Raw genomic sequence first — 16,393 nt, 5'->3', positions numbered from 1 at the left:
TTGATTTATGGTTTCACTTCCTTGATCTTTGCCCGGTTACGAGCATCCTTCACTTTTACGACGTATGGTATGTACATATAATATGTACGTATATTTACATATATATCTATATGTATATATAATATATACATATATGTATTATACTGTACATAAGTATATTTAACCAAACGATATAATATAAAATATAATCTAAGGAAAAACATGGGCAATATTTCAAAATGTTCAAGCATTTAACTTTTTATTTATGGCTTATATTTTAGTGCGGAAAAAAAGATACTATACTATAAAAAAGAATGATGGTAAAATGATTTAAAAAAAAATTAATTAAAGGTTACTAAAATGAGGAGCAAGAAAAAGGCAAATCAAAAAACTTTTTCTCATAACAAACTATTTAATTTTTAAATAAATTTAATAACAACTTAGCAATAACTATATTTTTTTACATATACAATAAAAAATTATGTGAGCAAGAAATTTTTTAAAAATTTTTCGCATCGTTTGCAGATAATTCACAAAATAAAAAATATACACAAGTGGTACGCAGGTCGAAATGCAAACATATACAAACATACATGTAAACGAGTATACATATATATAAATACCATATGTATGTTTCGTACTCGGCTTGTTAATTACGCCTTCATGAAAACCTCTTTGAATTTTGTTATTTTCTTCCCTTTTTTTTTTTTTTTTTCCAAATTAAAAAAGAATATTATTATAACATGCTAAACGGGTTAGCAGTTATGTTCTCTTAATATGTTTTCACAAACAGTAACTAATATTGTTCGTAAAATTTGGCTTAATAATTTTTCCAACGGGAAGAAAAATTATACGCATATATACATGAAGTATGTATATACGCGTATTATATATATATATGTACATATACATACATTTATATATAAATTCATATACTTATATATATATATATGTTCCTATGTTTACGTAGAAAATGCGAGTGAGATGTTAAAAATATTACGTGATAAACATAAAGTGAAAAGCAAATATAAGGAGATATAAAATTATGCTAAAAATAAATGTATGATGACCTATTTTAGCGAGAAAATTTTTTTTCCCTTTCTCTTAATTTTTTCGATTTAATAAAAGAAAAAAAAAAAGGAAAAGGAACTGATACTTCTATGAATTAATGTTTTCAATTTTATGCTGTAGTTTTATTCGGCGTTGTTTTATTTAGTTTTTTTTTTTTTTTTTTTCTTTTTTGTGAATTTTAATTGTCTTCCGCCAACTTTTAAATGTAATATATAAAAGTAACATAATATTAAAACATCCTAACCTTGTAACAGCATTTAAATGAACCATTCAGCGATTTGAAGATATGGTAGTGTTCGTATTCATAAGGAAAATTATATTTTAAGAAAAATTGTATTAATTTATACTTAATATTTCTGTACAAACAAGTATAAAGGACAAACATTTAAAGGAGTTAATATGAAAAACCGTTCAGTAGGACAGCAAAATTAATAAGTGTGAAATCCTATGTATAGCATATTTTATGGAAGATAATTTTTCCAAAGTGATATGCTTCCAGTTGGCAGTTGTAGCGATTGTACTTTTTTTTTTTACCAATATAGTGTTTAAACTATTCATATAAAAATATAATAAAGGTAACAAATAGAGAGTAAGACTGAATAATGAAGAAAGAGATATAGAAAAATCATCATATTGCGTATAACAAAAGAGAAAAATTGGCAGTATCATGCGTAACTAGAAGACAATAAGCTATTATAATAGATAAGAGGGTGATAAGAATTGAAAAGAAGAATAAAACAAGAGCTTTCTAATAGATCGAGATACAGGAGCCAAGCTAAAATTCGTTAGAGGGAAAAGAAAGCTGAAAAATTAGCACGTAATCAAGCGTCTAACCTGCAAATCGGCTAATTTTGTAACTAGTTGAACGGTTAAACTTCTAACCTATTAACATGCTAATTTGCTACGTCTAACCTAAAGGTAGGAAAATGCGAATTCAGATAAAGGGGGGCATATGGAAGAACTGCGAGGATGAAGTGCTGAAGGCGGCTGTGATGAAATACGGACTGAACAACTGGTCAAGGGTTGCTTCACTACTAGTCCGAAAATCAGCTAAACAGTGTAAGGCTCGTTGGTATGAATGGTTAGATCCATCAGTTAAAAAAACAGAATGGAGCAAAGAAGAAGAAGAGAAACTTTTGCATTTAGCTAAACTATTCCCTACCCAGTGGAGAACAATTGCCCCTGTTGTAGGTAGAACAGCTCAACAATGTTTAGAGCATTATGAGTATCTACTTGATGAAGCTGAAGGAAAGGTACATGATAAGAATAAAAATTTAAGGCGTCTAAGACCTGGTGAAATTGACCCAGCACCTGAGACAAGACCTGCACGAGCAGACCCTGTTGACATGGATGAAGATGAGAAAGAAATGCTTGCAGAGGCAAAAGCTAGACTTGCAAACACGAAAGGGAAAAAAGCAAAAAGAAAAGCAAGAGAAAAACAATTAGAACAAGCTAGACGATTAGCATTATTACAAAAAAAAAGAGAACTAAAGGCTGCTGGTATTACTTCCTTAAATTATAGAAAAAATGACAAAAATAAAATTGACCATGTGAAGGAAATATTATTTGAAAGAAAACCACCGAAGGGATTTTTTGATGTAAGCGAGGAACAAGATATTGAAGATGTGAATGAACAAAATAATAAAAAAATTAAAAGTATTAAATCTATGGAAGTCGAAAATATAAATGAGTCTACACAGTACGACAAGGATGGAAATAAAAAGGAAAAAGGAAAAGGTACAAGTAAAGGAAAAAGAATGAATGAAGAACAGAATCTGTTGTCCGCTATTGATAATTATGACAAGCAATTTAACGAACTTAGCCATTTAAGAAAGCGAGTTCGACTAAATTTACCTGAACCAATTTTGAATGAAAGTGAGTTGGAAGAAATTATTCAAATAAATAAAGAAGCAGCTTCATTCAACCAAATTATTAAAGAAAATAATGATAATTATAATAATAGTAATAATAATAATAATGCTAATGAGTATAGTGGTGGTATTGTACCCATTAATAATATACTTCCGAGCTTAACAAATTCGGTATATATTCTGAACGATAGAGATAAATTCTCCTCTATTGGAACAAATTTTTACAATAGATCCATTGCATTTTCAAGTAAGTTAGACCTAAGTATACAGCAAGCAGCACAAAACATTATTTCTAGAAATATCAATGATCCACTTATAGGAGTGAACAATGAAGCAATGGAACCACAGGAATATGAACAGTTATATCATTGTGATAGTACTAATGGCTATACTAACCAAGCTGATTATTTTTCTCCTACAGATAATACCAACATAATTATTAGAGATAATGTAAAACAGGTAAAAGAAGAAGTAGAAAAAAACAAAAAGATAAATGATGAACAGGTAAATAAGAACGAAAAGGAATTAATTAAAAATGTAATTATTACCGATATAAAAAGTTTTAAAGGAAATATTAGTCAGTATGCAAGATCAATTATGTCATATAAACGTCCGAATAATAATAACTCACTAATTCATAACAACTCTTTACTGAGTGACTTCTATGATGATAATTATGAAGAAAAAATTGACAGAGCAAAATTACTTATAAAAGCATCACTAGCAAATTTGCCAAAGGAAACTAATGTAATAGAACTACAAATGCCACAAGAAGAGGATGTAGTGAATGGTCAAAACATGGACGAAAATGAAGAAGCAAGTTTAGAAAAAGATATTCAAGATATAGATAGAGAAAAAAAAATGCAGGAATATTTACAACAGAAAGAAAAATTTAATAAACAAAATAAAATTGTTAGATGGAATCTTCCAAGACCTTACTTTTTAAATAAAATTAATCTATTTACTAATATGTTACAAAATGATTCGAAAAAGCTGGAGCAGTTGGTACAGGACGAAATGACATTACTAATTAAAAATGATATGTATAATTATCCCATAAAAAACAGCACTCCTATTCAGAACCAAGTACCTCTCAGTGATATCGACAGCACATATATGCAGCAAGCCATTGATTCGATTAACCATGAGATGGAAGAAGTTCACATTGGGGGGAAGGCGAATGATTCGTTGATTAGAATTACCAATATGGGAGGTGCTCAAGATAGAGTTAATGACCGAGATGAAGACCGTGCTGTACATGATGTATGTGAAGCACATGATACACATGATACACATAATACACATAATACACGTGATGATGAAAAAAGAATTATGCCAATCTCGAATGAGCACAATATGCAGTATTGTGAAGAAGACAGTGTAGATATGTGGAAAAGAATTAATGACGGCATAATTTTTTGTCCTTCAAAAAATTTGTACACATTTGTTGAATATATGAACGAAGCTGATATAAAAGCTAATTACAAATACAGATGTGAAAAGCTGAGAAGTTTTATTCAAAAAAATATGGAAATATATAAAAAATTAGAAAACAAATATGATATTTACACTAAGGGATATGTGTTAAAAATTAAAGGTTATAAAAAATCATTTGACTCTCTTTTTAATTCATATATTAATTGCATAAATGAAAAAGATGCATTAAACGCCTTATACGAAAACGAAAAAAAGCACGCCCTCGAGAGGATTAAGGAAGAAAAGGAGGAAACCAAAAAAGAAATAGAGTACCATAAATCCTTGCAAAAGTTGTACTCCGAATTGCTGGAATGCAATGTACAGCTGAAGGAGCAGTGTAAGCAAGTGGTGCAAGTAAGCGGTAAATGTACCGTAATTCAAATGAGCAACGGACATTGAACGCTTAGCCCTTATGTGCATAATTTACACACCTTTTTAGTACTTTTTTTTTTTTTTTTTTATTTTTTGTATAACTGAATGACTTCTTGAAAATACTTCATAAGTCATGCATTTCGGGTGCAACAAAATGTTTGTTATGTGTAATGTGCGAATAGTGTTACGTGTACATGCGTCCATCATACATTATGAAGTGCACACATATGCAAACTGGTGGCTGAGATCCGTTCAAATTAATAGTCCGTAATTTTAAGAAAATTATTTTGTTTCTGTTGTCCATCCATTTTTTGACGCTCATTTATTGCTCCCTGTTTTTCTCCCCAGACCTTGCATGTACCCACACACACAGTTTTTAACTCCACATTGCGGGCACTTGGGTTTTTTCAAAATTTTCGAGTATTCCTGTTCTTCTCCTGAGGAATAGTCAATTATCTTGTTCGGCTGAGTATATTTGTAAGCCTTCATAAAATAATCATCTCCCTGCTTATTTAATTCCCTTTTTCGTAGAAGGTCGACAATATTTTCTTCCTCATCCGTATGTTCTCTCGCTAGCTCACCTTTCTGTATTTCGTCCATACGCTCACCACTATTCTGCTTTACGTCAACTATGAATTTGGAATACGGGTTCACCTGTCTCTTCCTTTCATAAGCATTTGAGTTAAGAGCATTAATAGTTGGGTTCAACTTGTTCTTTTTGTTATGTTTTTTGATTAAAACTTTTCCAGAATGGGTTATTTCAATTTCTTTGGGCAAATTATCCAAATTGTATATATGTTCAGTATTCATATAAAAAGAATTATTTTTTTCTTTTACTTCTTGTTCTTTTCTTTTTGCGCCTTTGTTTATATATTCTAGGACTCCATTTTTTGAATTATGATCATAATATATGAAGCATTTTCCATCAGTGGTACCTAAAAATAGGTGTTTTATATATTCATCATAATGAACACATATAATACCTGAATGTTCATAATATTTTTTATATATCAAATCAAAAGTATTAGTAGTAATATCATATATTTGGATCATTCCATGTATATTTTTTTCCGTTTTATTTACAGTAGACACTTCATTTAAAAATTTGTTCATATCATCATCTCCTTGGTATATTTTTATATAACTATTTGTAAGAAATTCTTTTTTTGAATCTTTCAACTTTTGTGTCTTCTCTTCTTCAAAATCTAGTCTATTTTCTATATATTCGTATGCTTGATTTTTTGCATTTTGAACATTTTCTTCTTTTTTTGAAATTTTTTTTTCTTGTGTACCAATGACTAAATACTTTTCATCCTTATCATAAAAACACATATTACTTTTATGAACAATTGTGTTGATATTTTCAATAGTATTAATTGGTATATTTAAATTTCGTCTATCCCAATATTTAACTGTGCTATCTAAACTTCTGGTATAAAAATAATGGTTCCTTTTTTTAGAAGTTAATATATCAATTACAGCATAATTATTATGTGAAACATTTGGTTTAATAATATGTGTACCTTTATAACTATACATATAATCATTTGATATTTTATTTCTTATTTCTAACTGACCACTCTCACAGCCTATAATAATTGTATTTCCATCCATACAAAATTCGCTACATAAAATATTATTATTCATCATATTTTTTTCATTAACTATTTTCAAACATTGATGATGAACTAATTCATTATCTATACCATAACAATTATTTTTTGTTAAATTCCATATCCTTAATGTACTATCTAAACTACCACTTATAAACACATTTTCCTCTGATGGATTAATCCGACAACTGTTAATTTGTCTTGTATGCCCTTTCGTTTTATTAACATCCTTAATATACATATCACCCCTAATAGTATTCTTAATTAGTTCGTAATTTCGATTATATACATAACATTTATTTCCATTTGCTATCAATGTAATATTATTCTGTGCATCTAAAGATTGTATAATTGAACCTTCAGATAAACTTATCAATTTTGTATACCCTTTTTCATACTTATTCATATTTTTAAATTCATAAATTCTTACATTGTTATCGTTTCCTGACACAACTAATGTACTCCCTTTCCTTACTGATCTTATTTCACATATATTTTTCTTATGTATATTTAGTATTTCCTCCTTCATAAGTGCAAAATTTAGTTTGCTCCTTTGCTTGTCAAAACCCTCGTCTAACGGTGCATTATGTTCATCCCCCTTTTCATTATCCCTCTTTCTCTCGTCACTCTGTCCTATGCTACTTTCGCTGTTCGTTGAAAATTCGTTTGAGGCACTTCCATCTGAAAATTCGTCTAGGTACTCGTCCTCTCCTACTACGTCCTCGTTATTCATCTTTGCCAAGCCCTCCTTCGTTAGCAGTGCTAGAGGTGTTAGCGGTGTTTGCACTGCTTGCGGTTTGGTCAGTTGGTAAATGCCTGTTCCTTTTTGCTTCTTCCCCTTGGCTGCCTCCTCTATGGTACTACCTTCTTACTGCTCCTTAGTTTCCCGCTTATCGTTCATTTACCCAATAACTTACCACAGTTGTTTCCTTTTTAACTTCTCGTTGGAATGCTTGAAGTGTATTTAAGTCATTTTTTTCCTTCTCCCCTTATTACTTTGTGAACTGCCACTATTTCGCTAGTTATTACATATAGCTGGACTAGCGTATAAGAAAGAAAAAAAGGAAAAGAGAAAAGAAGTAAAAGGAATGGTAAATAAAAATGGAAAAAAAAATAAAAAGAAAAGAAAAGAGGATAAATTCTTCTTTTATTAACAAAATTTTTCACAAAATGTTGGTATTTTTTTTTTTTTTTTAAATTAAACCAACTCTTCTTTTTATTTGGTCAGTTTTAATTATTCATAGGAACCTTGAACACGCTTTGAAAATTTTTCTTTCTCTTACGTTTACATTTAATGACTATCATTATCGTTCTCTTTATTTTATTTTTTTTTTTTTTATTTATTTTTCTTTTCGTTTATATGGATACCTTACCAAATTTTATATCGTTCATAATAATGTAAAAAGGAAAAAAAAAAAAAAAAAAAAAGAAAAACTTAAAATCATGGAGCTCTTTTATATAATTTTATTAAATAAAAAATAATTCAGCGTATACCTATAAATGTCTTTTTTAATGAATAAAAGTAAAGTATTCATATGTTATATGCAAATTACGTTTTGTTTTTATTATGCTGTAAGTTAAAAATTGATACATCGATACGTTGCTATACCGTTATGTCACTACATCTTTAAATAGATAAGTGCAATTATTTACATAATACGCATACGTTTTATACATAAAAACATTTGCATGCATTAATAGATTCAAATAGTATCAACGATGTACCTTCTTCGTAGAGATGTAAATTTCATGTGTACACTGACCTTTATATTCTACGTGTGATCAAAAAGATTTTATTAAATAAAATGTTTTCTTAACAAATTAAAGGAGCAGTTTTTTTGCCATATGTGAACTGATACTTCAAAATTGACCGTTGTAAAAAAAAAAAAAAAAATTAACTGAATGAGGAAAAATGAAAAGCCTCTTGAAAAAAGATCATATAATAAATGAATAAACGGAAAAAAATAAATAAATATATATATATATATATATAATACCCATGCTAGTGCTTACTGAAATAACTACATAAATAAACGCATAAATAAATAATAAATGCGTGAATGGATAATACGCACGCAGCAAATGAACGATTAATATATGTGTACGACTGTCGAAAGAACGATTCGTAAATAAATAAAAAAACATCTAACACAAAAGCCAGAGTTCAAAAGTAATTACATCAAACTGATATAAAATATTAATTACGTTTATTCAAAATTAAAAGATAAATAGTGCGTTTTAAAATTTACTAACATTCAACTTATGTTGGGTGCGTGTTTCTTAATGTACATACATATGTAACCGTACACCGTGGTGTTATGATACAGTAATTGCCTCTGAATGTAACAGCACATCCTGCCTTAACCGAGTAGCACATACTATCTTGATCTTATGCTAAATATATGTCCACATGCGTATATATATATATACCATACTCGAATCAGGCAGCACTACCGCTTTTGATCCTCTCCTATATATTGCAGAAGGTCTTTAACACATGAAATATGGCATTATCATTATTTGAAGGGGCTATATATTTTGCACTTGACTTAACTTTATTTGATGCATTGATCAGACTTACTGAATTAGCTAATCCTTCCAACATCTCCATATCATTCTCTCCATCTCCAATTGATAAAGCATTATTTAAACTTATGTTATAAAATTTACATATCTTCTTAACCCCTTCAAATTTATTTGTATTACAATTAAACATTTCAATATAACACTTAAAAGTATTAGCTACATTAAGTTTATGCGAAAACTTTTCCTTACATAACTTTAAAATGTTTGATAAATTATCTTCCCTCAAACACATTAAAACTTTATATACTGTCAATTTTTTAAATTCTTCTTCACTTAACACCTTTGGTGTTATACATTCTACTTCTATATATTCTCGAATAGAATCGTTCATAGAAAAACAGTAAGTAGCGTCTATATTATACCATATGAAATATTGTGATATATTTTCTTTTTTTGAAAAATTATGTATTTCCATTTTTATATCATCATTCATAACATTATCAATAATTCTCTTTCCATTGGGGTCATAAGTAACACAACCATTTAAATATATTCCTGGCATTAAATTTATGTTATGTTTTTTAAGTTCTTCATCAATTATTCCTTCAACAGAGTACAAAGGACGACCAGTTGCAAACACTATTTTTACATCCTTCTCTTTTACTTTTAGTAAACTCTCCAAATTTAATTTAGAAATTTTATTTTCACTGTTTAATAAAGTCCCATCTAAATCTGTAAAAATTATTTTTATTTCATCATTCAGGTTACTCTTTTGAACTTTATTACCATTTTTATCTTTTATTTCAAGCATTTTTGCCTGCTCCTAAAATTTATCTAAAATTTTTCCTAATTTAATTATGAAGAGTTAACTATAGAGCACTAAAAAAAAAAAAAAAAAAAAAGGAGCCTTTAAAAAAGAGCAATAAAGGTAAAGTCGTAAGACAAAGTAGTAAAGGTAAATCAGTTACAAAAAAATATATTTTATACTACAAAAAATGCTTTATTCAATTAACAAACCATATGAGAATTTTTTTTTTTTTCTTTGGTGAATTTATTAAAGGCATAAAAAGCGCAATCTACTCATTCTCATATGTATACATATATACATATATATATACACGAATATATACATAAATATATACATATAAACATTCATACATATAAACATTCATACATATATACATACATATATACATACATATATACATACATATATCCACATATATATACATTCATACATAAATACATACGTGTATGTAGATTTATTTTTATTGAAATATATAATTTTTGGAGCTCCTTTTTTAAATACCGAACTTTTATTATGTGATTTTACTTCTTCTATAATATAAATACTAAAGAGAAAAATAAAGTGTAAATTTTGTATTAAAAAAAATATTTATTTGACTAAAATAAATTTTAAAAATATCCTCAACGCATTCCTTTACGCATTATGTGCATTAATAACATTCCTCAGTGGTCGATAATGATATACTTATAAACGTATATATGTAATATATGAAAGATGATATGTAAAAACTTAATATATACATAAAAAATTTATTATCCTTTCTCCAATTTTTTTTTTATATTTTACGTTTTGCATTTCATTTTATATTTTATACTTACTACATTTTATTTTATGTGTTTTACATTTTACTTTTTATTTTATATGTTTTACATTTTACTTTTTATTTTATATGTTTTACATTTTACATTTTATTTTTTTCATTTTACATTTGATAATTTTTTTTTTTTATTATTTATATATCGAAAGACTTACATTTAATGGTCATATTGTATATTTCAGTTCGTTTTTAACTTTCCCGTAGTTTTTATTACTGTATATTTTTTATTATATTACTTTATTATAATATATATATACTTATATTTTCGCTGTTTCAAAAAAAAAAAAAAAAAAACATGGTTAAACATAAAGATCACAAAAAGAGTGACCTGATACGAATATTATCTTCAAATATTAGCAAAGAAAGAAACAAGGCAGTTAAGCTTTTGAAAAAGTTCGAACCTTTGCCCAGAAAACATTTAGATGACAAGTTTGATGCAAAAAATATTGCTGTTCATAAATATAGCGCCTTGAAAGCTTATATGTAAAGATTAGAAAATTAAAAATTCCAATTTAATACATGCTATTATATATATATATATATACATATATATATGTATGTAATACTTCCATTTCGCTTCAAACAGTTTATTTGGTTTGTTATAAATTTTTTTTTATTTTTACAAAGGTGTTGGAGATGCGATAAGGTGAAACAAACGAACGTCAAAGTTCACTGGGATACAGTAGAAGGTGTGTAGGAAAATTATATTGAGTTGCATATGTACATATTTGTATTTGTTTTTGTATTTATATTTTTAGTGTACGTAGATATAGAGTTTCATTTGTATATGGGGATAAAAATGAAGAATATGATATAATGTGAAAAATATATTAGTATATTTAATGTACCATTATGCTGTTACTGTCTGAGATTAAATTTTGTACTTTATATATGTAACAAGGTATGAAATGATAAATTTGTAGAATATGTGAGCAATATTAAATACATTTTTTGCGTATATAACCTTTTTTTTTTTTAGGAATGAAAATTATATGCACCTCTTGCCATAATAATTTACTTTCAATGAAAGAAGTGGAGAAAGTAAGAAAGGAAAACAATACAAATAATGATATTTTAAAAAATTTAAAGAAAATATAAGTTTTTCTTCCCCCTCTTCTTACAGTGTAAAACTTTCCGTGTTTGTTTACCCATTTTTTTTAATATTAATAATGTTATAATGAAATATATTTAATTGAACAAGTAAAAGAGTTAACTCATCCTTAGTTACTACCAAATAATAAGGAATTACATTATGTAAAAATACGAAATACTTAAGGATAATGCATGCTTAGAAATAATATTCCATTTTTTCTTTTGTTAAATATGTTATAATATTCTTAAAATAAATATGCATAATTTTATTTTTATACGCAGAATAATCATTGTTTGCTTACTTGCTTGTTTGTTTGTTTGTTTGTTTGTTTATTTTTTTGTTTTTTGTATTAATTTCCGCATTAATTGCTGTTTAGAGAGTATATTATAGATTATACAAACAAAAAAAAAAAAAAAAATATATATATATATTTTTTTGTTCTCGTTACATATCTTCCTGTAAGATGTTATCTGCGTAATATTAGTTATATTTAGGTTTTCCTACATATACTCTTTTAATTTTTTTCCCCATGATTCTCTTTCTTTTGAATTCCTTTAAATAATACATTTCAAAATATCATGTAGGATTTTGTAACCATATTGAAAAAAAATTTTATATATATTTTGAAATTAGAAAACTTTTATTATTTTATTTTTTCGTACAGTTCATTTTGAAAAGAATGTATTACTAGTAAATATTTAGTGTTATTCGTCATAGAGATATGTAAATATTTATTCTTTCAAATAGGAATTTTAAAATATTTTAACAGTAAAGAATCCATATATTTTTCTACTTCTCACATGTATTTTTAGTGATCCACGCATGTTGTAGAAACACCGAAGTTTCTTAAATTTTCTATTTTTTTTTTATATATAACATCGAAAAAAAAAAAAAAAAAAACGGACACCATAAAATAATGCTTGTTCAGGTGAAAACATAATTAAAAAGTAGCTATATTATTCCTTATAAAATGTATTTTGTATTTTTTTTTTTTTGGCAAACACATATATGTATATAATGGACAGCCATTTGTGCTGATAAATTGTAATTCGTGTGTAAATATTTTCCTATTATTTTCTGTTAATTTTTTAAATTAAATAAACTGTAAAAGTTGAAATTAAATTTAAAGATTAGACAGAAAAATGCCCTTCGAAAGCTTATTACAAAGGAAAAAAAAAAAAAAATATTGGTGATGCTACCATAAATTATTGCGAATTTACGTGCATTATATAAAAATAATGTTTCCTGGAAAAAGTTCATGTGCACTACATACACATATATATACATACACATATATATACATACATATATGTTTACATCTATAAACACACATACATATATATATATATATATACATATACGTGCGTGTAGTTATGTATTTATGAACTTCATGGTATGAACTTGTGACGCATTACAAAATGTATAATATTAAATACGATTAGTTAATTTTAATTTAAATGAACACTTTAGAAGAACATGCAAAATTTTTTTTGTTTTTTAATTCTACATGAAATATTAAAAAAGAAAAGAAAAGAAATTAATTTGAAAATATTAACCATATAACGTCACTTTATATCATGCAAAATCGATTATTAATAAATACACATATATAAAATTGTATTAATACTCTTTCAAAATTGCACCTTTTTTCATTTTTTTAAATTATAGAAAAAAAAAAAAAAATGCATACGTACATGCATACATATATATATATATATATATATAATAAAATATACAACAAATATATTTTTCTCCTTTTTATGTTTAAAACGCTTCACTTGTCAATAAATTAAAAATATAAAAATGAGAATTTTAGAAAATGTAAAACACGGAAAAAAGGGATATCTAAAAAAATGAAAAATATACTACCATTTAGGTGGTATAAAAGAAGACCATAGGTTCTGATTGAATGATAAGGCATCTCCTTACCTTCAAAAAACGTAAAAGTATTCTGATATATATATATAATTTTTTTTTTTCTAAACATGATTTCAGCTGTACATCAACTTGTTCGATTACAAAAAAACTATGTATATATATATGCGTACTTGTGTGTTAACATACGGTTTATCAGATATTTTCCGAGCACAATTTTATTTCATTTTATCCATTTTTTATATCTAATTTTTGGGCCCTATAAGCATTCACCTTTTTTGTATTTCCCACCTAAGTTTTCCTCGATTAATTATAACCACATACCATTATATCCATTTGATGATTATCTAAATTAATCTGTATATGAATTAACAACATTCTCCATTTTCGTTTCATTATCACAACAACAAAAAGAATATTTAGTTGGAATAATAAGTGGTTCTTGCACACCTACAAAATTATCTCCTCCATAAATTAACGGATTATTATTATTATCTCCATCAAATCCATTTTTAAAAAGGTCGAAATAATCTTCTTTTAACGTTTCACTACGTGCATCTATAACTTCTTCAGGTATCTCTCGTTCAGTTTGTTCACAACTTACTGTCGATGTTGAATAAGTAGGATCTACGTCAGTTACAGTATCTTGTTTATTATCTGTATCGGTAAAAACATCCTTTTTATCAGAGGAATTTTTCAAATCTAACTCCTCGTTTCCACATTCTTGAAAATTAGTGTGCACATTACTATCATGTTCGACATTTGTGCCAAGATTATTACCCTCTTCTAAGTAATCTTCAAGGTTGCTACCCTCTTCGATGCTGGTGTCAAAGTTACTAGCTTGTTCTAAATTATTTTCGAGATTACTAGTTTGTTCAAAGTTAGTGTCGAGATTACTAGCTTGTTCTAAATTAGTGTCGAGATTACTAACCTGTTCTAAATTATTTTCGAGATTACTAGTTTGTTCAAAGTTAGTGTCGAGATTACTAGTTTGTTCAAAGTTATTATCGAGATTACTAGTTTGTTCAAAGTTATTATCGAGATTACTAACCTGATCTAAATTCGCATCGACATTACTAGCTTGTTCTAAATTAGTGTCAAAATTACAAACCTGTTCAACGTTAGTGTCGAGATTACTAGTTTGTTCAAAGTTATTATCGAGATTACTAGTTTGTTCAAAGTTATTATCGAGATTACTAACCTGATCTAAATTCGCATCGACATTACTAGCTTGTTCTAAATTAGTGTCAAAATTACAAACCTGTTCAACGTTAGTGTCGAGATTACTAGTTTGTTCAAAGTTAGTGTCGAGATTACTAACCTGTTCTAAATTATTTTCGAGATTACTAGTTTGTTCAAAGTTAGTGTCGAGATTACTAACCTGTTCTAAATTATTTTCGAGATTACTAGTTTGTTCAAAGTTCGTGTCGAGATTACTAACCTGATCTACATTAGCATGGACATTACTAGCTTGTTCTAAATTAGTGTCAAAATTACAAACCTGTTCAACGTTAGTGTCGAGATTACTAGTTTGTTCAAAGTTAGTGTCGAGATTACTAACCTGTTCTAAATTATTTTCGAGATTACTAGTTTGTTCAAAGTTCGTGTCGAGATTACTAACCTGATCTACATTAGCATCGACATTACTAGCTTGTTCTAAATTAGTGTCAGAATTACAAACCTGTTCAACGTTAGTGTCGAGATTACTAGTTTGTTCAAAGTTAGTGTCGAGATTACTAACCTGTTCTAAATTATTTTCGAGATTACTAGTTTGTTCAAAGTTAGTGTCGAGATTACTAACCTGTTCTAAATTATTTTCGAGATTACTAGTTTGTTCAAAGTTAGTGTCGAGATTACTAACCTGATCTACATTAGTTTCAAGATTACTAGCCTGTTCAACGTTAGTGTCGAGATTACTAGTTTTTTCAAAGTTAGTGTCGAGATTACTAACCTGATCTAAATTAGCATCGACATTACTGCACCCTTCAACGTTTGTTTCCAGGTTACTATTCCACCCGATGTCCATTGAAGATGAGCTGCCCTCTCCTCCTAAATCTTCCTTGTTATACGTCTTGTCATTATTATCCCTTTGAGATTTTCCCAAAAGAATGATATTTTCATCGCTATTTTTGTCTTCCTTTTTCGACTTATCCTCCTTTAAATTTTCTGGTAATTTCTTTTTTTTTTTATTCAAATACACACCAAGCCCTATACCTGTTACTATAACTGCAGCTAAAACTAGAACAGATCCTAAAGAATAAATAATCATTTTATTTTTATTATTTCTTTTCCTTTCCATCTCACCTTCAACTGCTTTTAGGTTGAGAAAAGTTCCTCTAGTAACACCATTATTTTTCGACAAACATAATATTAAAAAATGTGTTACAAAAAATAAATTAAACAAGTAAAACACTTTAGATATTTTCATTTTAAAAATATTGAACAATAGAAAAGTATTCAGAAGGAAGTTTGCTAACACAACTTGTATTTTTTTTTTTTTTTTTTTTTTCTTTCAAGGTATCTAAATATTACATAAATAATTAAGCATATACAAGTATATGTACTTAATATGTTTTTGTATTATAAATGTAACTATATATTTGAGAAATACTAAAAAGGATTTATTTTATTTTGCTTAATATAGATTATTTATTTAAAAATATTTGCCATAATAAAAAAAACAACGTATAATTTTTTTTTTTTTTTTTTTTTTTGTCGTGTTTGATTATCCTTATATCTCTTGTTCTTTCTAATATTACTTAACGTTTCTTAATGTTAATTATTATTATCATGAATTCTATTATTATTATTATTATTATTATTATTACTATTATTATTACTATTATTATTACTATTATTATTACTATTACTATTACTTTTATTTATTTTATT

The 16,393-nt window shown here is 27.1% G+C and overlaps 5 protein-coding genes across 5 annotated transcripts; 2 read left to right on the top strand and 3 right to left on the bottom strand.

The window, feature by feature from the left end:
• Positions 1-1,976: 1,976 nt before the first annotated feature.
• Positions 1,977-4,796, top strand: MKS88_003398 (pre-mRNA-splicing factor CEF1; the record flags this gene model as incomplete). Its single annotated transcript, XM_067216486.1, has 1 exon — positions 1,977-4,796. One exon carries the CDS (start codon positions 1,977-1,979, stop codon positions 4,794-4,796), a length of 2,820 nt encoding a protein of 939 aa, XP_067073128.1.
• A 291-nt stretch (positions 4,797-5,087) lies between these two features.
• MKS88_003397 (WD repeat-containing protein 70) lies at positions 5,088-7,115 on the bottom strand (the record flags this gene model as incomplete). The annotated part of the gene is made up of 1 exon (XM_067216485.1): positions 5,088-7,115. The coding sequence occupies one exon, from the start codon at positions 7,113-7,115 to the stop codon at positions 5,088-5,090; it is 2,028 nt and encodes a 675-aa protein (XP_067073127.1).
• Positions 7,116-8,852: 1,737 nt separating this feature from the next.
• On the bottom strand, positions 8,853-9,719 carry MKS88_003396 (haloacid dehalogenase-like hydrolase; the record flags this gene model as incomplete). Its single annotated transcript, XM_067216484.1, has 1 exon — positions 8,853-9,719. One exon carries the CDS (start codon positions 9,717-9,719, stop codon positions 8,853-8,855), a length of 867 nt encoding a protein of 288 aa, XP_067073126.1.
• A 1,109-nt stretch (positions 9,720-10,828) lies between these two features.
• Positions 10,829-11,631, top strand: MKS88_003395 (uncharacterized protein; the record flags this gene model as incomplete). Its single annotated transcript, XM_067216483.1, has 3 exons — positions 10,829-11,016; positions 11,161-11,222; positions 11,513-11,631. 3 exons carry the CDS (start codon positions 10,829-10,831, stop codon positions 11,629-11,631), a joined length of 369 nt encoding a protein of 122 aa, XP_067073125.1.
• A 2,222-nt stretch (positions 11,632-13,853) lies between these two features.
• On the bottom strand, positions 13,854-15,929 carry MKS88_003394 (uncharacterized protein; the record flags this gene model as incomplete). The annotated part of the gene is made up of 1 exon (XM_067216481.1): positions 13,854-15,929. One exon carries the CDS (start codon positions 15,927-15,929, stop codon positions 13,854-13,856), a length of 2,076 nt encoding a protein of 691 aa, XP_067073124.1.
• Between the last annotated feature and the right edge of the window lie 464 nt (positions 15,930-16,393).

Source organism: Plasmodium brasilianum, chromosome 10 (assembly GCF_023973825.1).
Source record: "Plasmodium brasilianum strain Bolivian I chromosome 10, whole genome shotgun sequence".
Taxonomy (NCBI): domain Eukaryota; phylum Apicomplexa; class Aconoidasida; order Haemosporida; family Plasmodiidae; genus Plasmodium; species Plasmodium brasilianum.
The sequence above is the reverse complement of the archived record's forward strand: the minus strand, read 5'-3'. Positions and strand labels throughout refer to the sequence as shown.